At 44.3% G+C, this 27533-nt stretch overlaps 1 protein-coding gene across 1 annotated transcript; it reads left to right on the top strand.

The window, feature by feature from the left end:
* Positions 1–654: 654 nt before the first annotated feature.
* KARS1 (lysyl-tRNA synthetase 1) lies at positions 655–27114 on the top strand. The gene is made up of 14 exons (XM_036752578.1): positions 655–762; positions 18139–18292; positions 19822–19987; positions 20954–21047; positions 21405–21591; positions 21755–21880; positions 22693–22812; positions 24256–24418; positions 24534–24707; positions 24900–24985; positions 25243–25328; positions 25688–25814; positions 26356–26499; positions 26851–27114. Exons 1-14 carry the CDS (start codon positions 701–703, stop codon positions 26947–26949), a joined length of 1788 nt encoding a protein of 595 aa, XP_036608473.1. The 5' UTR covers positions 655–700; the 3' UTR covers positions 26950–27114.
* The last annotated feature ends 419 nt before the right edge of the window (positions 27115–27533 follow it).

A 27533-nucleotide genomic window follows, 5' to 3' on the forward strand; every position in this document is an offset into this window, starting at 1 on the left:
TAATTCTATCATTATTTTTGCATCTTTGTATGCTGAGCTCCTAGTATAAGTGTCCCGCACTTAGGTGCTTAACCGGGGTTGAGTTTCATTTGGTTGGAAATCGGATGGGGGGGCGCGCGGCACCTCCGCGCGTGCGCGAGCAAGGGCTCCGACCTGTCTACACTGTCTCAGCCCGCTCCGCCGCTCTCCATCACACCAGTGCTGAAGGAGACCATAGTGCGCCTGCGCTCACTCAGCAGCCGCTCGAAACTTACAACTCCTCCTCTCTCAATCCCCCGCCCCTTTCGGAGCGACACGCCTCCGCGCGCCCACGAGCTCGAGCACAAGCGCACGCTTACCCTGCTTACCCCGCCCCACCATGCCTGCATTGACCTACCCTTAGCTGGAATAAAGCACTTGTGCGCATGCACCCCTAGCGGGCGTGGGGTGGGGGAAGAGTAGCGGGGAAGGAATTCCTATATTCCTGTCCTCAAAGAAACCTTCTAGTGGTTCCTCTCCCTGCCAGTTTAGGAGACGGGCTGGCTGGAAGGGATAAACAGAAATCGCTCTTAGAGGGTCAGCTCTCTACTTCCTCAGGGAAAACGAAGTTCATAGTGCGCAGCCTCTGTGGGAGCCCCAACTCCTTCCGGATAAAGGCGGGCTTGACCCGGAAGTCCCTATCGGAGCCCTAGTCCCTTTCAGGTCGGGCCCTCGGGTGAAGATGGCGGCGGTGCAGGCAGCGGTGGTGACCGAGGACGGCACCGAAACGAAACTCAGCAAAAAGTAAGCGTTTCTGCGAGAGGGCCGGGGTCAGGAAAGGCCGTGGAGTCCGAGGCGGAGAACCACTCGGGCCTCCCCGGAGAGGAGGCTGTGCCTGGAGCTGTTCCGGCGGCTCTCGTGGGCGCTGACGTGCTTCGAAGAAGCCGCCTTCGCCGCCGGAAACTACAAGCCCCAGCATGCACGGGGGCCTGCTAGAAGCCCAAGGTTTCGGTTTGGGATGGGGGCGGGGGCTCGTCTGAGAGGTCTTTCCTTCGCTGCAGTAGCCGCGAGTCCTCCTTCGGGGCCTAGTCCGGGTTAAAGGAGCGAGGAGTTTCCTTCAGTCTCCTGCCCGGGGTCTGTGGAGCGGCTAGCCCGGGAGTTTTGTGCTTCGCCCTTGTCCTTCCTGCCCCACCCCTTCCCGGAAAGGAAGGGCTTTCCTGGAAATGAGCAAGACTTTGCAATGTACATTACACGTTATTTCTTTTTATGCTCCCTACGTCCTTGTGAGGTCGATGCTTTTTTTTTATCCTTGTTCTACAAGTGAGGAAACTTGAGGCAGGGCCAACAGCTAGGAAGTGTCCGAAGCAGTATTTGAAATCAGTATACGTAAGATACCTCTTTTGTGTACCCAGTTGTTTCCATGTCGCCTTCCCCATTAGGTTGTAAGCTTGAAGACAGACACTGTTTAACTTAGTCCATATCCCTTAGCTCTTAATAAATCTTCGTTGATTGAACTGACTCTTAAGTCAGTGAAATCACTAAACTGTCGGAGTGTCATTCACGGCTTCCCCTTAGAGAAACTTTGAATTTATTCCTCAGAGATTTTCTGAAAGCAAGCTCAATCCTAGGTTGTTCCAGACAGCTTTCCAAAAATTACCCGTGTTTAATAGTTGGCGGGGACCAAATAGGCTCATATTTGATACATAGATGTAAAGAAAGTTTATACTCACTTCTTAGATACCTACTATTTTCAGTTTTCTCTTGTTTGAATCTAGAATATGAAGCCCCACAGTGAATATTAAATTGGAGAGAATATAGGTCTTACTCTACAGTCAACTGTCTGCGTATAAGTGTGTCTATTTAGCTCATATACTTAGCTTTGGCTAACTTTTTTTCCAAGCAACAGGTGTTCTCTCATGCCAGGCACTCAGATTTTTCTCTAAAGAGCTTCTCTCTGAGGTATACTAGCAGTTTGAGTATGGATAGTCAGTCAATAAGCAATTATTAAATACCTACTATGTCCCAGGCACTGTACTAAGCTAGGGATTCAAAGAAAGGCAAAAGACAATTGACATGTTGAGTTTTAAGAGGATGTTAAGTTCAAGATGTCAGATAGGCAGTTGAAGATATGAGACTGGAGGTTAAGAGAAGTTTGGGCTGGATAATTTTGAGAATCATTGACACAGAGATAATTTAATTAATGGGAACTGGTGAGATCACCAAGTGAAGTAGTATAGAGAGAGCGTTTAGTGCATTTATAACCTGACCCCTTCTTATCTTTCCAGTCTTGGTGTATATCTCTTTCCTCCCATGGGATCCTACCTTTAGTGGCCATGACTTGAATGAAGATCTAGTAAGGGTGACTGAGGAGTAATCAGACAGGTAGGAAGAGAACCCGGAGAGAGTGATGTTCCAAACAAAACCTCGAGAGAAGAGAGTACCAAGAAGAGGGTGATCAATGGTATGTAAAGGCCACTGGATTTGATAAATAAGGGAGCACTGATAACTTTAGAGAGCATTTTCAGTTGAGTGATGACATTAGAAGCCATACTGTAGAGAGTGAAAGGATAGAAAGTGGAGTTCCCTGTTTGTATATGGCCTTCTCAAGGAATTTAGCCACAAAGGCCAGAAGAGATAAAGGATGATAGTTACACAGGATCAAGTGAGGATTTTTTGAAGATGGGAGAGATGGACATGGTTGTAGGTAGTAGGGAGGCATCCAATAGACAAGGAGAGATTAAAGATAAGTGAGAGTGAGAATCACAGAGGGGGAAGATATTGGAGGAAACACAATGGAATGGGATCACTTGTGCATGTAGAGGGGTTAGCCTTGACAAGGAGTAGGGCCTTCTTGTTGTGAGATGGGTGAAGGAAGAGATAGTGACAGAAGGTATCTGAGTGGTATTGGAAGGAGCTCTCTGAATGGCCTCAAATTTTTCAGTTAAGTATGAGGCAAGGTTCTTAGCTCAGAGGGGGAGGGGAGTAGAAGTCACCGAAGGTTTCAGAAGAGATGAAAACATCTGGAAGAACTCCTGTGGAGAGTGAGATAGCGAGTTAGAGAAGTGTATAAAAGAATAGTCAAGGTCATTTAATACAAATTTGTAGTAGAACCAGTCAACATGGTTTCCTAATTTTTCTCCATTTTTGTTTAACAAATAATGGGAAGGATCCATGTCTGAGGCTTTGCCAGGGAACAATCAGTAATATGAGGGGCCTTGAGGGCAGTGTAGACTTGAGCTGGTTCACTAAGGGGACAAGATGGTGAAAGAAGAGGGTGTGGATAGTGCAGGGGTGATGGCCTGGGAGAGAACTGAGGTGTCAAGGGATTGGAGTCTTGGTGTGGATGAACAGTAGACTTTGATAAGGGAAGGCAGAGGAAGAGGTGAAAAGACTATGGTCAGATAAGGGGATTTCAGTTCTTAAACCTGGAAGTGGTGTTTTTGTGGGTGGCGGCAAGATCAAGAGTGAATCGTTGTGTGTGGATAAGTTGGAGTTGAGAAGGAGGTTGTGTGTAATGAGTAGGTTGAGGAATTCGGTGTTTAGGGCATTTGAGGGAGTATCGGTCTATATGTTGAAGTCCCCTAATAAAAGGGTAGGAGTTGGGGAACAGAGAAAGACCACGAGCTAGGTATTGAAGACCTTGGAGTAGGAAGGAGGGAGTGTCCAGCATGTCTGTAGACAACACTTTCCAGGATTTTAATTGGGTGGAAGATACGGATTGTGTGGCCCTCAGAGGAGAGATTATTTAGTGATGGTGGGAGGAGGAGACCCTGGAAGTGACATTGGGGAGCAAAGAGTATTCCAAAATTCTCTACCACAGCCAGTACTAGAAAGGGAGTTCTGGGAAGTTGTGTCATCAGGTAGGAGCTAGGTCTCAGAGCTAGAAGATGGAAGGAGTGGGAAAGGAAATATGTTAAGATTAAAGTCCTGCCTCTTATACATCCCTCTTGGACACCTTCTTGGTGGTCTGGATGACTCTTGAGACCTGGAAGGGACCTCCGTGGTCATCTTGTCCAACCCATACACAGAAGCGAGTCAGTTATAGATGAGTTGTCACTGGCATTGGTGGAGGTAGTTTCCACATTGGGCCCATTCAGCCCATACTTGCTATTGGTATTTAAACCTAGTGGATTCTATAATGCACATCAATCTGATGTGGTCCTTTTATCTTCCTATCCAGTCATTGAGAACAGGAATCATTCTTCAACTGTACCCTATAAACATTTTAGTTCCAAGATAATGGCCGCATCCCTCCACAGTGTCCATCTTGGATGCTGGAAGAGCTTCATCTCTGGGCCTAGCAGCCACAGATTGTCAGCTGTCTCAGGGCTGGCCAGTCAGCTGAGTACTGACCAGGAGGCAGGAGACTCTCTGCTCATAGAGGATGAATTTTTTGGCCAGGCAGCCCATGAAAGGCCCTCAGTCAGGCCCGTGTCTCCCTCTGCTTCTGTGGGGTGAGAGAAGGGTGGGGGAAGAGGGCAGCCTTCCAGGACACCGTGTCTAACTGCATAAACTGTAAGTGTTGCTACTGTTGATAATAAATTCATTACCTTTGTTCAGGGATCTAGTGGATGCGTTATTGGAAAGATTCAATCTTAACAGCCTAATAGTCTTGCTGTAGATAAAAGAAAAGGAAGATGGGGCTAATTCAAAGAGAAGCTGAATGATTTTTGAGAGAGGCATGAGTTAGGCCCTGGCTATATTGTTGTGGTGGTTGTTGTGTTTATCCTTTGTTTTCGAAGAGGACCGTGACATCAGGAAAGTGATGACATGACTTGTATGACATGACTTTTTTAAATTTGTTTTTTATTTTTAGTTTACAGCACTCAGTTCCACAAGTTTTTGAGTTCCAAATTTTCTCCTCCTCCCTCCTTCCCCCCCGAAACAGCATATAATCTGATATATGTTCTACATATGCCTTCACATTAAACATATTTACACAATAGTCAAGTCATAAAGAAAAATTATAACCAATGGAATGAATCACGAGAAAGAAGAAACAAAACCACAAAAGATGGGGGAAAAAATGAGAGAGCAAATAGTTTGCTTCAATCAGCATTCAGACTCCATAGTTCTTTCTCTGGATGCGGATAGTTTTTTCCATCATGAGTCTTTTGGAGTTGTCTTTGAACCCTCTATTGCTGAGAAGAGCCAAGTCTATCAAAGTTAGTCATCACAGATACTGTGTGTCTGTAATCATGTATAATGTTCTCCTGGTTCTTGCAGTTGACTTTGATTTGAGTGAGGGAGGGATGTGCAAGGGTACCAGCCTCACTTTTTCCTCCAGAGCCATCTGGGTCCAGTGGCCTGATATTCACCGGGATGACTGGAGGGGCCCAGGATGCAGTGGAAGAAGTTACCTTTGACATTCACCCCGAGCCAAGAGGGCCCAAAATATAGCCATCAAGTGGAACTTGGGCAAGGACCCATTGTGATCCAATCCATGAGCTTCCATCAGCCAGTAAAGGTGGAGTTGGTTTAATTGTGCGTCCAAAATGCATAGAGTCAGAGCCAGATAGGACACCCAGAAATAGCATTCGTTGGATGCTCAGTTATTTCATGTTGGCTTTGCAAAAAGGTGCTGTGTCCCAGGTAATTGCAGTTTTTGTATCAACATCTGATGTCTTGGAGAGAGATGGTCATTGGATCTGTGGGGGCTGATGAGATCATCCAGTGAAGTAGTACAGAGGGAAAAAGGAGAGGGCCCAGGACTGAGACAGAGGGGACAAAAAGGTAGGATGTAGAAAAAGCCAACTCAGAGCTAGATAACTAAACCCTCTAGGTTTGGTCAACCTTTATTTTTATACTTAATGACTTCAGTGTAAAGGTTGTGCAGAGGGTGGATGACCCAAAATGTTGGAAAACTTAGTTTATTCCGAATAAAAGAAGCGAATGTTTTTATGTCTTACATCTCTATCATGAATAATTCAAGAAGACATTTGGGGAGTATTGGATATGGTGAGGATCAAATAACGTCATGAAAATAAAACTGATTCTATTTTTAGACATTTACTCATGTAGAAGTCATTGCCGAATCAGCTACCTATCAACAGGCAGACCGTGGAGAAAGGAGTAACAAGAGGGTAGAGGATACAACGGAGTTGCTTCCAGCTTAACTATTTAAATTAGCTGTTGATGCCGGGCAATAAATAAAGGAACCCACTGTCACAGCTTCCCAAGGAAGTTTAATCAGTCTGAGTCAGTTGGCCCACAGAGATCTAGCTAACCCGAACACTGCCTCAGCCAAGAAACATGGTAGCCGAGGGCAGCACCCATTCAGAATATGAGCTTGTTTTCCAGGTCTTGCAGAGGTGTATGGCAAAAGATTGTGAGCAGCAGGGGAGGGACAAGTAAGTCACGTCCTCCTAAGGTTGTTTAGGGAGAAAACTAAAGACAGAAGAGGCCAGAAATGGAAAACCTCTGTGAAGATTTTCTTCCCCATCAGACTCTCTTCTCCATCAGCCCGTCCCCAACTTGCTATTCTATCTATGCCTGTGATCTCTACCCCCTTACCTCATCTTCTATCATTCCTCCTGCAGAAGAGGCCTCTCACCACTGCCTTCCACATCTTCTCTGTGGGTCAGTCTTCTGTGCACCTGTTTATTTCTGTCTTGTCTCCCCCATTAGAATGTGCCCTCCTTGGAAGCAGGGGCTACTTCTGCTTTTCTTTGTATCCCCAGGACTGATTGACTGCTGTATAAGGAAGTAGAAATGGCCTGAGAGAAAATGATTGCCAGCTTTGTGCTGTGGTCAGCAAGTCTTGAGAGCACTTAGGAATAAATTCTGGAGCTAACTAAAGGAAGGGAGAATACCAGCTATTCAGAAAGAATATCCAACTTTATTATGCCAGAAAAAGGACTGAGAACATCAGCAGTTACTGACTCACAAAATCTGCTTCTTCATAGGGAAGTAGTGTGTGCTACAGAGGAAAGAACAGTGGATTTGAACTTGGAGGTTACTCCTGTCACTCAGTAGCTAGGTGACTTAACCTTTCTGGGCTTCATTTTCATCGTTTGCAAATGGAGGGGTTGGATTCAGTGATATCTAATGTCTCTCCTGGCTCTAACCCAAATCTCTACAAAATCTGGATGAGAATAGTCCACACACACCTCAAGGGTGTCCTTGGGGAAGATACGAAGGGCGCTGTGGGACTTTTCATAAACATTATCCTACAGTAGACTGCATTTTTACAGTTCCATGATTGACCAGATGTCTAAAGAGCACAAGATTCTACTACACTTAGTGTTTGCTTATAAAAAGCATTTTAGTCTATCCAAGAAAAAGCCACTTTCAAAGTTTTCCTTCATTAGGGTTTCACCTATTTGTATTTCAGAATCTTACAAGATTCCCTAATACAACAAGAAAGATAACATTGCTTGTTGACACTCTTTAATTTATATCAAAATTTCTCTGAACTCCCCTAAAATAGGGAGATTACACTAACCAAAGATATCTGTCAGTTAGGGAGTGTGCACGACATCAGATTGGGGAAAAGATTCTCTCTAGATTGTAAGGTCCCTTAGATGCTTCATTGGCTGACACTGCCGATTGTATCGAGCACAGGAACAGTGTAATCTCCTAAAGGAAATCCATAATTACTCAGAAGAACTCAGCCTAACACTGTACCTGGGAAAATCCCCCTGGGGAAAGAATACCTACTGTCCAGACAGACCAGCAATTGGATGGTCAGTCCATAGAGAGTGGATTCAGCAGTTTATGTCTCTTGGAAAGGTACTGGGAATAGTCATGAAACAGGGCCCAAAGCTGAATATGAGGAAGCAGTGCTTTTAGTAGCCTCAAGCTTCTCCCTGAAAGAAAGGTCCACCTTTTAAACATCAGTATTCTTTCAGTGATAGGTGTAGCTGGGGTTTATGGAATACCAGGTTTTCTGAAGAATTCGTTGTGGGTCACCTAAAGGGCAGTGGTGAGGGGAATAGCCTGCAAGTATCTACCACAGAAGTGATGCAATCAGAGATGTGAGTGGAACAGGGAGTAGGCCAGAGAGAGGGAAAGTCATGGAAATCTCCATTGGCATTCATGTGTTGTCTACTCAAGTCAGCAAGCATTTATTAAGCTCTTACTATGTGCTGCGAACTCTGCTAAACAAAACACATAAAAGGAACCCAGGGCGGGGGAGAAAGGAGATGAAGGAAAAGAAACCTGGGGTTTCTCAGAGAAAATCCAGGAGTGCAGAGGAGAATGAAGACTTGGCTGGCCTGGGTGTCCTCCTTAAGAGGTTCTGGGAGGCCCTAGCCAACTGGAGAGAGGCAGGCTGCACGAGCAAGCTTTCAGGGAGAAGGGGTTTCTGAGGAGAGTCAGGAGTGCAGCTTGTAGTGCCCCAGTTGGGGTAGGTCCCAGCTGCAGCTGAGGTGGGGTGCTGAAGTCTGGAGAGTCAGAAAATCTGGGAGGAGGCTATCTGGGAAAAGCTGGGAAAGCTGTCAGAACTTCATCCCATTGCAATGAAGTGGATCCAATGTGAATCCTCCTCTTCCCTGCACCAGCAAGCAGCCACAGACCCCATTCAGGGTTCACTGGAAGTCCTAGTGGAGGGAATTGGTGCCCACCAGGACCCAGTTATCTGCTCCCGCTCACATCTTCCTGCTTTCTGTCAACTTTCCATTCCTGACAAGACCCTGAGCTCTCATCCCCTCCCAAGGAGAGCCCAGACTTCCCTGCCTTCTTGGATTTTCGGAAACCTTCCCTCATTCCTAAATGGTGGGGGGTAACAACATAGTTGCTTGCTGAGGACTGATTTACCTTGTCATCAGCCCCGTCCTTGAACCCTAAGGACCTTTGTGCCTTTCCATATAGCTCTTCTACATATGTTGTCTTCCCAATGAGACTGACAGCTCCTTGAGAGAGGGACTGTCCTTTATTTCCCCAGGACATAGCTCAGTACTTGGCCCATAGTAAGCTCTTAATAAATAAACACTTTTTCATTTCATTTCATGACTGAAGATCTAGAGGCAGGCTCCCATCACATTGAGTAAGGCTTTTAGTTTAGCCTTAATTGTGGTACACAGAGTGAAATTGATAATGAAAATGAAAAATGTTCATTTCTCATTTCTCTCCACCTTGCTTTGACTTTTTCTCTCTAAGAGATTCACATCACCAAAGAAACAGCATTTTATGGGACTTCAGAAACTACTCATCCTGTGTCTTGGGCTTTTTTCCTTTGCCATATGATGGGGTTGGGGGGGGATTAGTTACTCAAAATTTCTCATCTTGAGCTTTGCCATTGAACTGTGACCTTATTGCTTTGTGACTGGCAAACAATGAGCAATTAATAAAAAACTTGTTGAATGATTTACTGAATTTGAGCTCCCAAATGGGCCAAAATAGTTATGACAGAAGACTCACTTGTTAATTACGAATCTCCTGGGGTGCAAGGGGCAACAAGAGCCTTTACTTGACATCAGAAAGGTCCTTTTCATTTATATGTTGTTAGGATGTCCCTCCTGAACCCACTTCTGATTCCTGTTAGTGGTGGTAAGAATTTGTGTTGGGGTATTTCGCCATGAATTTGAAAGTTCATTAGGGAGCCTGGATGCCACACCTGCTGAAAAGAGTGGGGTCAGAGAAGTTGTGGTTGTGTGCCTTTGTGCCACTCTTTTTGTTTCACTAGGGAAAGGTCTTCCTGACAGGAAGGTGGTATCTTTTTCCTTTATTGCCCTGTAGACAAAATGTTGTCCCTGATTTGTCTTTGCTCCACTGTTTTTGTACATACGGGACCTTTTCCTTTTTCTTTGATCTTTTTGGGGTATAGACCCAGTAGTGGTGCACAGAAAGGAGGGAAGGAAACAAACATTTATTAAATGTCTTCTGTGTGCCAGGCACTGCACCAAGTGCTTCACAATAATTATCTCATTTGATCCTCACAACAACCCTAGGAGCTAGGGTCAGTTATTATCCCCATTTTACAGTTCAGGAAGCTGAGGCAAACAGGTTAAATGACTTGCTTAGTACAAAACTGGGCAACTTCCAAAATTAACTTCCTTTAGTACTGAGTGGCAGCTCTTGAATTCCTCTATCTTAGATGCTGCACAATTGATTTTCTCCCACACTCAGTGATTTTAGCCTGGAAGGTAGAGAAGCTGGGGCATGCTTCTTAGCCACCAACCCGCAGGGCACCAAGGTGCTTGCTCATTGTTTTTGCTGCTGCTGTGACTTGGGGCAAAGTATCACATAGCTTTCCAGAATGGCTGAACCAAATTGAGGGCTCCAGGATTAGAGTGGGACCCTTCTGACAACTGTCATTTTCCTGTATTGTCACCTTTGCCTATCTGATGGCCAAACATCAGAATTGCTTTCGTTTGCATTTTTCCAGTTATTAAGTGTTTTGGAGCGTTTTTTTGATGTTTGTTGATAGCTTCAATTTCTTCCTCTCAAAACTTCCTGTTCTCATCCTTTGACTATCTATCAAGGAATGGCTCATTTTTATAAATTTGAATGTTCTTTATCTAAGGTATCTTAGTGTAGTCGTAAGCCTTATCTAGATTTTTGGGACATCCTGTATATCTTGGATACAGGACCTTTATCAGAGAAACTTGCTGCAATAATTTTCCCCCAATTGTCCTTCTAATTTTAAATACATTGATTTTGTTTGTTCAGAAAATTGTAAATTTTATGTAATCAAAATTATCTGTTTTAATTTCTGTGATCCTCGCTGTCCATTGACTGGTCATGCATGAACTCTTCCCCTGCCTTTCATAGTTGTGAAAAATGCATTCTTGGGCGGAGCCAAGATGGCAGCTGGAAAGTAGTGAGCTCCCCGCCGAGTCCCTCCAAAAACCTATAAAAAATGGCTCTGAACCAATTCTAGAACTGCAGAACCCACAAAACAGCGGAGAGAAGCAGGGCTCCAGCCCAGTACAGCCTGGATGGTCTCTGGGTGAGGTCTGTCCCACACGGAGCGGGGAGCTGGGAGCTGGGAGCGGAGCAGAGCAAAGCCCAACATGAGCTGCTCGGACCAACCAGACCAGGAGCCGGGCGGAGCGGGCCCTAGCACCCTGAGTCAGTGAGCTGCAGCAGTTACCACACTTCTCAACCCACAAACACCAAAGACAGGGGAGAAGGTTAGTGGGAAAAGCTGTGAGGTTCGGCCACCGCCCCCGGGCAGCGGAGGTAGGGCACCTAAAGCTGCTGTTGCTTCCAGCCCCAGGCCCACCTGGTGGGAGGAATTAAGTGGCAGATCACAGCAGGAGTGCACAGCCTGCTGAAGATCTAAGCCCAGTCCGGGTTGGGGGTTCTTGGAGAAGGAGGAGTGCTGGTGTGGCAGAGCTGGCGCTTCCCCCCAAACATGGAACATAGAACTCTTTAGTCTACAAGCAGTCATACCCCACTGAAAAACTCAAGGGTCAAGTTAGTTGGTTGGGAATATGGCCAGGCAGCAAAAACACACCCAGATTCAGTCTCAGACTTTGGATTCTTTTTTTGGTGACAAAGAAGACCAAAACATACAGCCTAAAGAAGTCAACAAAGTGCAAGAGCCTACACCAAAAGCCTCCAAGAAAAACATGAACTGGTCCCAGGCCATGGAAGAGCTCAAAAAGGATTTGGAAAAGCAAGTTAGAGAAGGAGAGGAAAAATTGGGAAGAGAAATGAGAAGCATGCGAGAAAACCATGAAAAACAAGTCAATGACTTACTAAAGGAGACCCAAAAAAATACTGAAAAATACACTGAAGAAAACAACACCTTAAAAAATAGACTAACTCAAATGGCAAAAGAGCTCCAAAAAGCCAATGAGGAGAAGAATGCCTTGAAAGGCAGAATTAGCCAAATGGAAAAGGAGGTCCAATGGACCACTGAAGAAAATACTACTTTAAAAATTAGATTGGAGCAAGTGGAAGCTAGTGACTTTATGAGAAATCAAGATATTATAAAACAGAACCAAAGGAATGAAAAAATGGAAGACAGTGTAAAATATCTCATTGGAAAAACCACTGACCTGGAAAATAGATCCAGGAGAGATAATTTAAAAATTATTGGACTACCTGGAAGCCATGATCAAAAAAAGAGCCTAGATATCATCTTTCAAGAAATTATCAAGGAGAACTGCCCTGATATTCTAGAGCCACAGGGCAAAATAGAAATTGAAAGAATCCACCGATCGCCTCCTCAAAAAGATCCCCAAAAGAAATCTCCCAGGAATATTGTCGCCAAATTCCAGAGCTCCCAGATCAAGGAGAAAATACTGCAAGCATCCAGAAAGAAACAATTTGAGTATTGTGGAAACCCAATCAGAATAACCCAAGATCTGGCAGCTTCTACATTAAGAGATCGAAGGGCTTGGAATACGATATTCCAGAGGTCAATGGAGCTAGGATTAAAACCAAGAATCACCTACCCAGCAAAACTATCATGCTGCAAGGTAAAATATGGATTTTCAATAAAATAGAGGACTTTCAAGCTCTCTCTGTGAAAAGACCAGAGCTGAATAGAAAATTTGACTGTCAAACACAAGAATCAAGAGAAGCATGAAAAGGTAAACAAGAAAGAGAAATCATAAGGGACTTACTAAAGTTTAACTGTTTTGTTTACATTCCTACATAGAAAGATGATGTGTATGATTCATGAGACCTCAATATCATAGTAGCTGAAAGGAATATGCACATATATATGTTTATGTGTGTATATATATATGTGAATGTGCATGTATGTATATATGTATGTGTATATATGTGTATATATATGTATATAAAGAGAGAGAGCAGACACAGGGTGAGTTGAAGATGAAGGGAAGATATCTAAAAGAAATAAAATCAAATTAAGGGATGAGAGAGGAATATATTGAGAGAGGGAGATAGGGAGAGATAGAATGGGGTGGATTATCTCGCATAAAGGTGGCAAGAGGAAGCAGTTCTGTGGGAGGAGGGGAGAGGGCAGGTGAGGGTGGAATGAGTGAATCTTGCTCTCGTCAAATTTGGCCTGAGGAGGGAATATCATACATACTCAATTGGGTATCTTACCCCACAGGAAAGAAGAGGGAAGAAGATTTAAAAAGGGGGGGGGGATGATGGGAGGGCAAATGGGGGTGGAGGTAATCAAAAACAAACACTTTGGAAAGGGGACAGGGTCAAGGGAGAAAATTCAATAAAGGGGGATGGGTTGGGAAGGAGCAAAATATAGTTAGTCTTTCACAACATGAGTATTGTGGAAGGGTTATACATAATGATACACATGTGGCCTATGTTGAATTGCTTGACTTCTTGGGGGGGGGGGGGTGGGAAGGGAAGAGGGGAGAGAATTTGGAACTCAAAGTTTTAAAAACAAATGTTCAAAAAAAAAAGTTTTTTCATGCAACTAGAAAATAAGATACACAGGCAATGGAACATAGAAATTTATCTTGCCCTACAAGAAAGGAAGGGAAAAGGGGATGGGAGGGCAGTGGGGTGACAGAAGGGAGGGCTGAATGGGGAACAGGGCAACCAGAATATACGTCATCTTGGAGTGGGGGGAGGGTAGAAATGGGGAGAAAATTTGTAATTCAAACTCTTGTGAAAATCACTGCTGAAAACTAAAGATGTTAAATAAATTTTAAAAATTAAAAATTAAAAAAAACTAAAAAATAAAGAAAAATGCATTCTTCCTTGTTCCTCTAACTTCCTGTTTCCTTTATGTCTACGTTGTGGAGCCATTTGGAGCTTATCTTGGTCACCTTGGATTGGGAAATGACACTTGTTCTTATAGATTGAATCTATTCATGATACAGGAAGTCTGAAAAGCCTTAGTCCAGTTTTACGCTTTGTTAATCCACTCTTAATTTCCGCCTGACTGCTTTCCAGTTTTCCCGACAGTTTTTGTAAAACAGTGAGTCTTGACCCCAGTAGCTATAGTATCTGAAATTCTCAAGCACTTTACTACTGTGTTTGCTGCTGTGTGTTGTGTACCTCGTCTGTTCCACTGATCTTCCTCTAAGAAATAAGTTTTTTTCAACTATCAAGTATTTTTCCTTTGTGCCATCTTATTCCTCCACTAAGTAAAGCTCCATTTGGAGCTTATCTTGGCATGCAGTCTCAGATGTTGCTCTACGCCTAATTTGGGCCAAACCACTTTCCACTTTTCCCAGCACTTTTTGTCTGAGACTGAGACCTTACCTCAGTATTTGAGGTCTTTGAGTTTATCAACCACTAAGCTACTAGATTTAGTTTATTGTGTTTGGTATGTTGTTTTGATTTTTTTGGGGGGGGGCAGGGCAATTGGGGTTAAGTGACTTGCCCCAGGTCACACAGCTAGCAAGTGTGTCAAGTGTCTGAGACGGTATTTGAACTCAGGTCTTCCTGACTCCAGGGCCAGTGTTCTTCTCACTGCGCCAGCTAGCTGCCCCATGGTATGTTGTATACTTAATATATTTCACTGATTGACATCTCTTGTTAACCAAACACCAACTAGCTTTTAATTTTTTTATTTTGAACTTCAGAAACACCAACTAAAAGGGGCATTTCCATATAGAAAATCCAACAGAAAAACCGGATGGCAGGACTAAATTGTTTTGAGCATTCCTACTTCACATTACAGTTTTAATCTAGTGCTGCTGCTAGACCCCCTTTACTCCCACTTTTTTCATTATTTCCCTTGAAATTCTTGACTTTTTTCTTGCTTCTTAGTCGTCATGTCTTTATTCAAGCCTTAGAACCAACCTCTGCAAGAGGCCTTTCCCAGTCTCCCCGTCTGCTAGTGCCTTCCCCTCAGAGAAAACCTTCCATCTATCCTGTGTATATCTTCTATGTACCTAGTTATTTACAAGTCTTCCCTATTAGAATGGAAGCTCCTTGAGGGCAGGATTTTTTAGGGGGTGATGAGGGGAGGGTGTCTTTCTCCAGCACTTAGCACACAGTAGGTCCTTAATATGTGCTTGTTGACCGACTAAGCAGGTGCATCCAGTTGATCACATGCTTTGTCTTTTGGTTTCCAGTCCTCTTGCTGAACAATAGTGGAAGTCTTCAGGAGTGGAACATACAACAAAGTAGGAATTAATCTTAATCCAAGGAACACTGGGTGCCTGCAGTGTGAAATGGATTGTAAGGAAAGCCAGTAATCTGTATTACCAGTTGTAATTGGCCACCTTGACAGTTGTTAAGCAAAGGCAAAGAATTGCTTCATGGCAATAAAAATGAGCGTGGGGCTTGGAGTCCCGCAAGTCCTGGTCCTGCTGTTTGCGATCTCTGTTACATTGGGCTAGTCACTTCTGTCACTTTGGGCCTTGATTTGCTTATACCAGAAGACCGCTAACAAACATTCTCTGAATGGCATTCTCTCACTTATTTAAAAACAAACACAACAACAATACACCTTCAGACCTCTCTTGGGTACATCAAGTCAGCATGACATGTTGCAAGAAACTTTCACTTTTCCTTAAAGTTTAATTCTGTTAGCATTCATTGGGTGCCTACCATAAACAGAAAAGAAAAACAAAGGAGCTCATATTCTGCTGAGGGAAAAACCACACACATAAGTGTACATACAATAAGTATAGAGGAAATACAAAGTCATTTTGGGGGGAAGCACCAAAAACTGAGACGAGGAAACGCCTCCTGAGGAGGCAGCTGTTGGGGCAACAGTGAAGAGTCAGAACATCCCAGTTATGGCAATGAGTCATGCAGGGGCCCAGACATAGCACATGAAGCACCACCATTGGACTAGAAAAGGCAGAGTACCGCTGAAGTCAGTCTGGGGAGACAGATGGAACCAGATGGCAGAGCTTTTCAACAGCAGAGGCAGCAATGAGTGTGCCATCCTAGAGCGGGTAGGGAGCCATGGAAGCTTCTTAATCAGGAAATTGACGTGAACAGAACCAGGATTGAGGGATGTCCGCTTACCCATGGGAGAGACTGGAGGTAGGAGAGGCCAGGTGGGAGGCTGTTCCCATGGACCAGTGAAAGATGATGAGGGCCTGAGCCAGGATAGCAGAACACAAGACTTTGCAACTTACTGGTGGGGTAAGAGGGAAGAGGATACTTGCAGGTGTCTGGGAGAAGCTGAGGCAGCTTGATGGGGTCGTCCAGAGGGCACTCTAGAGTCACTTGCTGTGACCTGGTTCTGGTTCTCAGTTCTCATATATAAAGTGAGGGGAGTGGTCTAGGTAGCTTCTCAGGTCCCTTCTTGACCTAAATCTAGGATGCCATGATGATTGTGCCCTCTACAGAAGTAGGGGAGATGGGAAAAGTGGTAGGTTTTTTTGTGTGGGAAGATGAAGAGTTCCGTTTGGTACGTATTGAGTTTGAAATGTCCAGCTGGCATTTAGTGAGTTAGATTGCCTGTAATGAGAGATACGAGGGCTAGATATCTAGATTTGGGAATCATTTGCATAGAGGTGATCATTGAATACATGAGAGCTTTTGAGAAAACAGCTTTAGAGACTAGAGAAAAAAGGGCCCAGGATAGAGTCTTAGGATACACCTATAGGAAAAGGTGGGACAAGGATTATGAGACTGAGAAAGAGGAACAGACATGTGGAATCAGAAGAAAGAGAGGAGGTTGTCTGGATCTGCTGGTAGTAGAAAGTATCTAGGAATAGGACATGTTCAGTGGTGTCAAAAGCTACAGAAATGTTAAAAAGCATTGGATTTAGCAGTAAAGATATCATTTGTAGTCTTTTAATAGTTTCATTTGAGTGGTGGGTTTGGAACTCAAATTATGAGGGTTTGAGAAAAGAATGCAAGATGAGGAAATGGAGGCACAGAACATAGAGAGCTGTTTTAGGAGTTTGGCAGATAAATGGAGGGCAGATAAAGATGATGGCCTGATGAGATTGCAGGATCAAATAAAGGGGTTTGGGGTTGTTTCTTTTTAAGTAATGGTTTTTTAAAGATGGGAAATCTGAGCATGTTTGTAGGTATTGAAAGGGACCATTGGATAAAGAGAATTCAGAGATTAGAAAGAAGTGATGATTGAAGGGGAAGACTGACAAGGAACAGAGTTAATGAAAGAAAAAGGCAAGGTGGGGCTAGCTCTGTGCTAAGCACGGAGTGTACAAGTAGAAACATGAGGCAATCCCTGCTTTCGAGGAAATAACCTTCTAATTGGAGGTAACCACAGATGAGGAAGGAGGATTGAGTTTCAGGACACATGGAAAGGACTAGGGATCCTTGGAATCCAGAGAAAGGACAGATGGTCAGCCCTAGTCTAGGGCTTGTATTGTATTGTATTGTATTATATCATATCGTGTTATATATGACTTGAAGATGACTTTACTCATCTAAATTATGTGAGTGGCATGTCTGCCCATCAATAGAAGAAAGGGAAAGGGGAAGCCAAAAGTACAAGTAAAGGAGAAAGTAGCAAAAGAGGAGTAAATCGAGGGTGATTTGAGAAGTATAAAAAAGTCTAAGGCAGAGGTTAAAATGCTAAACTTGGAGTTCAGAAGACCTGGGTTGAAATCCTGCACTATGTGACCTCTCTGAGCCTGCTGCCTTATCTGTAAAATGAGGGGATTGGGGTAGATGGTTGCCAAGATTCCTTCCATGTCTGAAGTTGTGATCCTAAATGAGAAATAGAGGGAGCCCCTGACAGCCTCTGTTTTCTAGATAAAATATAAAAGGGAGGTCATCTGCCCTCCTCTTGGGCATGGGGGAAAGAGGAGTGAATGGCTTATGTTTAAATCAGTGTGGTTTCCCCATGATTCAAGCTAGATTGCCCCCTAAATAAGAGCTTCATCTTCTGGGATTTATCAGTTACAGGGATAAATTCTGCCCTGTGGGCAAATTGATTGGCAGGCGCAGCTCCTGGTAAGCAGAAGAGGCCAAGAGCCCTTCATTGTTCTGAAGATGACAGAGAAACAGTTTTCTTGGACTGTATGCTCTAATCAGCTTCTTTTTGTACATAGAATTTCCTTTCTGGGACTGCAGGCTTGGAAAAATTGGGGGGAGGGGGCGTGATCACTAGGGGAAAAAAGTTAATTTTCTTTTTTTGGGCATCAAACTCAGCCCTTGCATTTATTTTTCCTTGCTCTCCTGTTAGACTTTGGCTAGGTCCTGAGAGCTAAGTATTTTATTTTGGCCATATTCTCAGTACCCCCACCCCCATTGCTTGTTTGGTGTAGACTCAGCGGTTAAGTGACTAAGTTGTTGACTGGTAACTCTTGAGGTGTAGAGCTGAGTTAGAGTGAGGGTGCCTTGGGAAGTAGATCCATAGCTTGAAGATCTCACTCCATACTGAATTTTGTCATTATCTTTATCCAGTGAGCTGAAGAGACGTTTGAAGGCAGAGAAGAAAATGGCTGAGAAGGAGGCAAAGCATAAAGAGCTCAGTGAGAAGCAACTGAATCAAGCCCCCACCACCAACCATGCTGTTGACAATGGCGTGCCTACGGATGAGGAAAGCCTGGACCCCAATGTGAGTTCTAACTGTTAGTTGGTTGATCAACTATAGAAAATGGTGATAGGAAGACATAAATAGAAGGTGCTATGAAATGTCCAAGTATGGTGCAAGTGATGTCCCAGAATGGTTTTTGACTGTGATATCCTCTCAAGTTCCAGATTTTCTCTCAGTAGGAGCAGATTTTCTCTCATCCTGTGTATTTACAAACAGTCCGTAAGTGAACCAAGACGATCCACCAGCTGGGACAGACAGTGAACAGAGTAAATAGACTTTTTGAACAAATGGCCTGAACTTCAAATGTAGGGGAAGACCCTGTTTGAAGTCATTTTGTTTAGTATTTCAAAGGCAATAATGCTTGAGAGTGAATAGTAAAAGTGTAGAGACGGCAGGAGATGGGAGGATTTGGCCTTAGAAATCAAGAACAACATAGATTAGTTTGTGGATCCTGGTTCCGTGAGGGATTTTCACAAGGAGCTTAGGAAGTTGGGAATGTTCTTTTGATCTTTTGAGGTTGGTGTCCTGAGAAACAACCATGCCCATAAGCTACCCTCCAGGACTTCTAGGGAAAGAAATTTCTGGGTTAAATTGGTTTCTTTCCTTCCTTCGCACCGCCCCCCCCCCCCTTCTTTCTTTGCCCTGTGATTTCATTGTGGTTTTTCTTTTTAAATCTTTTCCCCCAAACCTTCCTCCCTTCCTGACTTCCCTCTTACTATTGAGGGTACCACCGTCCTCTCAGTTACCAAGCTCACAATCCAGGTGTCATCTCCAACACCTTACTCTATGCTCCCCGCCTGCCTTCCATGCAATCTGTTGCCAAGCCTGTCAATTCTGCTTTTGTAGCATTTCTCCATATGGTCCTCTCTCCCCTCTGACACTGTAGTTACCTTGTTATGGGCCCTAAACACTTCATGCCCGGACTATTGAAGCAGCCTAATGGCTGGTCTCCCTGCCTCAAGTCTCTCCCCACCCTAGTTGAGGCCCCCTCTTGACTATAAGAAGATACTCTTAAAACATAGGTCTAAACAAGTCACCTTCCCTCTCTCCTTTAGTAAATTCCAGTGGTTTTTCATTACTTCCAGGATCAAATATAAAATCCTTTGTTTGGCTTTTAAAATCCTTCATAACTTGACTTCGTCCTATCTTTCTGGTCTTATACCTTACTCCCTTCCACATACTGGTCTTCTGACAATACAGTTCATCTCCTCACTCCATGCCTTTTATCTGGCTGTCCCCTACGCCTGGAACGATTTCCCTCCACCTTCTGGCAGCCCTGGCTTCTTTCCAGATTCAGCTAAAATCCCACCAAGAAGTCTTCCTGGTCCCCCTAAAGCCAGTGCTTTCTCACTAAGTTTTTTTCCCATTTATCTCATCTATAGCTTTGTTTATATGTGGTCTCCCCCATTAGACTGGGAGCTCCTTGAGGGCAGGGAGGCTCCTTTGCCTTTGTTTATATCCCTAGTGCTTACCCCTGTGCCTGGCCCATAGAAGGGGCTTCATAAGTGTTTGTTGACTTGACATCTTGGGCTTTTGTGTTTTGATGACAGCAATATTACAAGATCCGAAGCCAGGCAATCCAGCAGCTGAAGGTCAGTGGAGAGGACCCCTACCCACACAAGTTCCATGTAGACATCTCACTCACCCACTTCATCGAGCAGTATAATCATTTACAACCAGGCGACCACTTGACTGACATCACAGTGAGAGTGGCAGGTACATATTCTCTCCTGTCAGGCAATAACTCCTCCTGAACCTCGTTCTATAGTGGGCCATGAAGTGGTTTGGGGGAAGTAAGAGGTTTTTTCCTTTAGAAAAATACTTCGAGTCTGTTGGTTCATTTGGGGAAAGGAAACATCTCTCTCTTAGGAATACTTGTATCCTAGCTCTTCACAGATAAGGAAGGTAATCCTGGAGGGGTCCAGTTTTGTTTAGAAGATCTGTGAGTGAAGAACCTGAACCAGAGATAAGGGTGGAAATGTGTAACTTTGTCGGGGGGTTGTTACCCCTAAAGACAGCTGTAGTCTGTGCCATTAAGACCAGGACCCTTCATGGCTCTAGGTTCATGAAAAGATGGAACTGATGAGCGGAGTTAAGCCTTTGGACTTGGTGTATTCTACCTGCAGGTAGTAGCACTGGAATTCTGTTGCTTCTGGATCAAAGCAACTAATATGATTCTTGGTTTGATTTGAAGAAAGCATCTCTGGGAACTCCCAGTGGGCTCATTCTGCTGTTTGCCATAAACCTGATATAAGTATGGAGCGTACTCATTAATGCTGATTATTACAAGATGGCTTCTGACTTTGCCAGTAAAGGCCTTTTACTCTTTTCTTTAAAAAAAAAAAATTCTTTTCAGTTCTGAATTCTCTCCTCTCTTCTCCTTTCCCCTTCACCCTCCGCTGATGAGGCAAGAAAAACAAAATCCATAGTAAATACGTGTAGTCATGTAAAACATTCCCACATTAGCCATGTCCAAAAAAAAGAGAGAAGAAAATATGCTGTGGTTTGCACTCTGAGGCCATCAGCTCTCTATCTGCAGGTGGACGCGTATTTCATCATCAGCTTTGGAATTGCGCTTGATTATTGTATTGATCAGTTACTAAATCTTTTGAAGTTGATTATCTTTACAATGTGGATGCTATTGTAGAAATCGTTCTCAGTTCTGCTTTGTTTTCTCTGTAGGCAGGATCCATGCAAAGCGGGCTTCTGGTGGAAAACTCATCTTTTATGATCTTCGAGGAGAGGGTGTCAAGTTACAAGTGATGGCCAATTCCAGGTATAAAAGGCTTCCATGGGTTGGACCATCCCATGTCGGGTTTGGAGGTGCTGTTGATCTTGTTTTCCCAACTCTATTATCTAAGGTAGAGTTCAGTTAGGCTGAGTAGGTGAGCAGAGCCAGAATTTATTGAATGCATAGATGGAAAAGAACAGTAAACTATGGTGGGAGAGAAGGAGGTGTGGCTCTGGGAAGGAAATGGGAAAAGGACCCTTCCCTCAACTTGGTTGAGAAGAGCTACAAGGAACCAACCACCTTAAATTTGTTTAGGATTTTAGTAAGGGACTAAGGTGAGAACACGTTGGTCATCTTGAACTTGGGCTATTGTGTACTGAATTGAATGTTCCTTCCCCTCAGGAATTACAAATCAGAAGAAGAATTTTTTCACATAAACAACAAACTTCGCCGAGGAGATATTATTGGGGTTCAGGGGAATCCAGGGAAGACCAAGAAGGGAGAGCTGAGCATCATTCCCCATGAGATCACGCTCCTCTCACCATGTCTTCATATGTTGCCTCACCTTCATTTTGGCCTCAAAGACAAGGTGAGCTCCTGGCGCCTCCTCCCTCTGAATCCAGCCCTTTTTAGGGCTTATTTTGTTCTTTTACCACCCTCCGTGTTCACCATTCTTAGGCCTTTGGTCTCACATCTGCATTTTCTGTTTCAAGACACAATGGCTTGCTAACTGCTGTGTCTGTTTCTTAAAGGAAACACGTTATCGTCAGCGATACTTGGACTTGATCCTGAATGACTTTGTGAGACAGAAGTTCATCACCCGCTCCAAGATCATTACCTACATAAGGAGCTTCCTAGATGAGTTGGGCTTCCTGGAGGTGAGGAAGGAGTCTGTAATGTTTATTCAGACATTCCCAATGTGTGCTTTCCCCACTGTTCCCTGCTCCTTCCTGAGGATTGCTGTATGTTGGTAGCCTCCAATTCCAGCTGAAGGTGGTCCCTTTTCTGCCACCATCCTGGTTCCCTGTGGTTCCATAATTCCCCAAGTCTTATGACAGGAGCTGACTTTCCAAAGTGCATTCACACAGGGAGCAGGGATGCTGGCTTGAGGAGGTGACTGGTGGACATGCTAAAAGGTCTGGCCTGACTTTAAGTTGATATAGAATCAGCAGTCTCTAGAAGGCATGAAGTCCTAGCCAGTTCACACCATCCCTCCACCCTGGTCCCTCCATCCCTAGTCCCAGGATGTAGCAGACAGTCCTGGGTTTTTGCTCTACATAGATGAGGGCTTTTGCTAGAACTGAAGAGCCCACCCCTTGGCAGGGAGAAGGGATGACTGTGGCTTCAATAGGATCTTTGGGCAAAGGGTCATGGACACATGCCTCAAGCTCAGCCCAGTCCAGATGGTCTTAAAAACCAGTGTTTTTTCTATCCTGGGGATAAATACCAGGGATGTTTCGGTGTTCTTGACTTTGATGCCCTTCCACAGCATTAAGGAAGTCTCCATGGCGTCATGTTAATGACATTTTGATCTTTTTAATAGAAAGTGACAAGCACAAAGGCTTAGTAAAGCAAATGTTTAACCTCTAATTCTCATTTGATTAACAGTCTAACCTAGAACTACAAATAAATATATGTAATCTGTAGTGTCTCTCAGTTAACTGACAGCTGACTATTTTTCCTTCTCTAGATAGAAACACCCATGATGAACATCATCCCAGGTGGAGCCGTTGCCAAACCCTTTATCACCTACCACAATGAGCTGGACATGAACTTGTATATGAGAATTGCCCCAGAGCTCTATCACAAGGTCAGAAGAAGAGAAATCCTTTCCCTTAGAGAAGGAAAGGGCTAGGAAATCTCTGGGTTTGTAGGCTCAGATAGCTAATTAAGAAGTCATTGGCCTGGCAGCAGGTAAATAGGACATACGAGTGATTCCCCAGGGAAGGGTGTGGGGAAGCAGCATCCTCAGAGTAGAAATACGACCTCAGAGACATTCTCCTTTCTGCTGGTATGCTAGCTCCCTCTGCTCTACAGCCTGCTGGGGATTCTCAGCACTCCACATGTCTGTCATACGTGTCTGCTGCCCCCCAAACTCTCCTCTCTTCTGATGGTTGTGGACACCAGTCTTCCCAGGATGTTACCTTCAACTCCTCTCTTGGCACTTACCCTACAGATCCAATCTGTTTTGAAGGCTTAACCATTTCTACTTTCACAGCCTCTCTTCTTTACATCTACTTCTCTCCACTCACATAGTTGCCACCCTGTTATGGGCCCCATCACCTTGGGCCTATGCTATTGCACCAGCCTGCTGGTCAGCCTGCTTGCCTCAAGTCTTTTCCCCACCCCAGGCCATCTCCCACTTGGCCATTGCCTTCCCTCACATCTTCATTCAGTAAATTCCGGTGGACCAAGCCACCACTGGCCTTCCTGGCTATTCTTCACAAATGACACTCCATCCCCATGTCTTTTTTTTTTCTTCGATCAACCTCCCTCCAACTTCTGCAAGACCTCCCCACTCACACTGCTTGTGTGCTTTCCTTTGAAATTACCTTCCATTTACACTTTATAGATAATGCCCAATTTTTGGCATGTTGCCTCCTCCACTACAATGTGATCTCCTTGTGTGCAGGGACCATGTTTTTCCTTTTTTTGTATACCCAGCACTTATCACAGTCCCTGGAACATTATAAGTGCTTAATAAATGCTTGTTGACAGATCAACTCTTTTCATGTGGGAAGCTGTGTAAGAAACCTGTATAAATCTTGAGCTTAGGTATTTTTAAAATTAAGTTACATTTTTTTCTCCCTGCCGCCTCCAAGGGGAAGAACCTCTATAACAATTGTGCAGAGTCAAGCAAAAGTAGCCAGATGGGCCACTTCCAAAAATGTACCTCTTTCTGTATATTTAACCCTTCTCCTCTCTGTCCATAGGTGGGCCCTGTGCATCATCTTTGCTCCCCTGGGATTGTAGTCAGAGTCTTTCAGTATGTTTGTTTTTCCAAGTTGTTACAAGATAAATTGAGTTCTTCTCACTTGCTGTACCTCAGTTCATGCCATTCTCCCCAGTATTAATGGCTGTAAAGTTGTGTCTTAGAATTATTTGACTTTTTATTTTGCTAACACAGCAGTCTTGAACAACTTTTCACATAGTTGTTGATAGTTTGTGTTTCTTCTTTTAAGGATTACCAGTAAATTTTGCAGGGCCACTTACCAAAGCTTGCTGTGATTGTGGCTAGTTTCTCTGTGTTTAGATGCTGGTAGTTGGTGGCATTGACCGGGTTTATGAAATTGGACGTCAGTTCAGGAATGAAGGAATTGATTTGACTCACAATCCTGAATTCACAACCTGTGAGTTCTACATGGCATATGCAGACTACCATGATCTCATGGAGATCACTGAGAAGATGATTTCAGGTAACCTCTCCACCATGCCTTTGACATGTGCTCTCCAGGACTTATGTGCCATATCGGGGGAAGGGCCATGTGGGATATTGGTAGACCCTCATTAAGGTGCAGGTTTCTCTCTCAGGAATGGTGAAGAACATTACAGGAAGTTACAAGGTTACCTATCACCCAGATGGCCCAGAGGGCCAGGCCTACCATATTGACTTCACACCACCCTTCCGGAGAATCAGCATGGTGGAAGAGCTTGAGAAAGCTCTGGGCATGAAGCTTCCTGAGACCAGTCTTTTTGAAACAGAAGGTAAAGACAGTTCTCCAGTTTATGTTTCTCCTTGACCTTAGCCATTGGATCAGAAACTGTCATTGCTAATAACTCACTTTTATGTAATGCTTTAAGGTTTACAAAGCCCTGTAGCTCTCCTGTAGTCTTTTACACAGTTCCTCCCCCAGAGACTTGGGAGCTCTCCCCTAGTTTTGTGTGTTTGGATAACAGAAACTCGTAAGATTCTTGATGACATCTGTGTGGAGAGAGGTGTGGAGTGTCCCCCTCCCCGAACTACAGCAAGGCTTCTTGACAAGGTAAGTGATCATGACCTTGGGGTCCTGGTCCCTCTCATCCAGGGATGGATGGCTCCTTCTACTCCCTGTGAAGACAGCAGCCCCCAATGAGGAGAATCTAGCCCAAACATCTTCAGAGGAGTCAAGCTAGATAGCTAGGAAAAGTATGAGCCAGATATTCAGAAGCATATTGTAGCCTTCCTTTGGGTGGGGACTTAGAATTGGGACTAGGAAAGCATTATTCAGACTTGTTCTCTAGAATTGTGTCCTTTATTCAGCTTGTAGGTGAGTTCCTGGAAGTGACCTGCATCAACCCCACCTTCATCTGTGACCACCCACAGATAATGAGCCCACTGGCCAAGTGGTAAGATACAGCATGGCTCTCCAGGAGAGGAGAGCTCTTTACTGTGTGTTACGGGTGGATTTACTGAAAGGCATAATGCCTAGTCTTTGCACACATCTGAGCTCTGATTTGTGACCTTGAAAGTGTCTTATCACCAGTGTTTAAAGTATGCATTGTGAGATGACTAATGGACTTTGTCCCATCATAGTATAGTGGGAAAACTAGATCTGAAAATTGAGAGAGGTGGTACTGAACTAGAGAACCCTCCCTTTTCTCTCTGAATCTGTGATTCTCTGAACTTACGTAAACCACTCACTGGAACTCCCAAGGCACATGGTTCCCAGTTGCCTGACCTCCATCCTTTGGTTTCCATTGTCCAGGCATCGCTCCAAGAATGGTCTTACCGAGCGCTTTGAGCTCTTTGTGATGAAGAAGGAAATATGCAACGCCTATACGGAGCTGAATGACCCCGTGCGGCAGCGGCAACTTTTTGAAGAGCAGGCCAAGGTAGGGATGCATGAGTGTGAGTAGGGAAGTGCTGAGCAGGTGTCTAACCCACTGTTTATAGAACAAATTACTGTGCAGCACCATACACAGAATCCAAAGAGCCAGGCTCAAATCTTGGCCCCTGTGTAAACCTGTGTAAAAAAAACCTGTGACCCTGTGTAAAAAGGAGAGGGTTGGACTGAGGCCATTCTAAAGAGAAGCCCACTTGGAAATACAGACCCCAACAGCCTTATCTGGAAGTGGGGTAACCAGTCTGCGTAGCTGGACTCAGATCTATGGTCTCTTGAGTAGTAGGCATGGTTTTATTTTACTGAGGAACTTGCACTTGTTCTGAGATGGCTTTCTTCCACACATGCAGTTTGCTTCATCCTCTTCTAGAAGGGAATCTAGCATCATCTGCCTGTTGTAGAGTTTGATCTGTGATGCAGTTTGGTTGCTTTGAGTTTCCTAAAAGGGTAGGAAACACCCAGTCACCAGACTTCAGGCATCTGGTCACTACAGGTGTTCAGCATGACCTCATGTCTCTTTCTCTCTCCTCCAGGCCAAAGCCGCAGGTGACGATGAAGCCATGGTCATCGATGACAATTTCTGTACTGCCCTGGAGTATGGTCTCCCTCCAACGGCCGGCTGGGGGATGGGCATCGACAGACTCACTATGTTTCTTACAGATTCTAACAACATTAAGGTAAATAGCTACAGGCCCTTATGACATGGTGATCCCAAAGCAAGTTTAACTTGAAGCATTAATAAACAAACCTAAATGCTATGTGGCCTAGTTATAGAAAGATGAAATGGAAATCCAACAAGAAGAGCCAGCCTTGTGCTTCCTTTTTGTGATAGGGTTGGTCTCCTCTAATTAGGATTGAAGGGGAAAAGGAGCCAGCTGCTTTCTTCTCCTTGCCAGATCTGTGCACCAGGCACCTGCCTCCTGACAAAGAGGGCTGAGCGGGGCTGGGCTGGGCCTGGGTCTGGGGCTGTGTCAGCAGGAGCATTCACAGGGAGCCTTGGGCCTCAACTGGCATTTTTTTCTCTTCAGGAGGTCCTTCTCTTTCCTGCCATGAAACCTGAAGAGAAGAAGGAGAATCCATCACATGCTGGTCTGCCTGAAGGCACTGTGGCTGCTGCCTCCAACTAGAGGAGAGGAGGTCAACCTCTTCTGATGTGGACAAGGGAGTCAGGGAGAGCAGGACTGATGTGAGTGACTGGAGCTCAGTCCTGCAGATGTCTCCAGCCTAGGGCAGTGCGGCCAGGAGTGCTTTCTACTTCTCACCAACAAATAAACCATTTTTCTCTTTTCCCACTTTGCTTCATTTATTTCTTAAGTATTGGAATACCAGCAGTTCAAACAAATTAATATTTATGTCTGTTACTTTGGAATGGGCTTCTAACCTTTTTTTTTCAGCCAAGGTAAATTAGGACTTGGGCTGGGCAAGGTTTATAAGGCTCTAGAAAGGGTTTCCTGTGGAAAGGGAAATTTGGATGAACCCCTGTAGCCTTGGAGCCCAAAGAAGCCTAAGAAAATCCTTTTATTTTTTTAATAAGGGGTTATAACCATAATGCAGTTGTTGCTTTTTCCTTAGACCCCTCTAAAAATCCCTCGAGTTGTTTTGGTAGAAGGGTGGTAACCAGAAGTTAGGTTCCAGGAGTTTAACAAGGAGTCAGGGGTTCTGAGGAAATGGAGGGAAGACATATAGATTACCATTTGAAATTTTCTTAGAT

Source organism: Trichosurus vulpecula, chromosome 3 (genome assembly GCF_011100635.1).
Source record: "Trichosurus vulpecula isolate mTriVul1 chromosome 3, mTriVul1.pri, whole genome shotgun sequence".
Lineage (NCBI taxonomy): Eukaryota > Metazoa > Chordata > Mammalia > Diprotodontia > Phalangeridae > Trichosurus > Trichosurus vulpecula.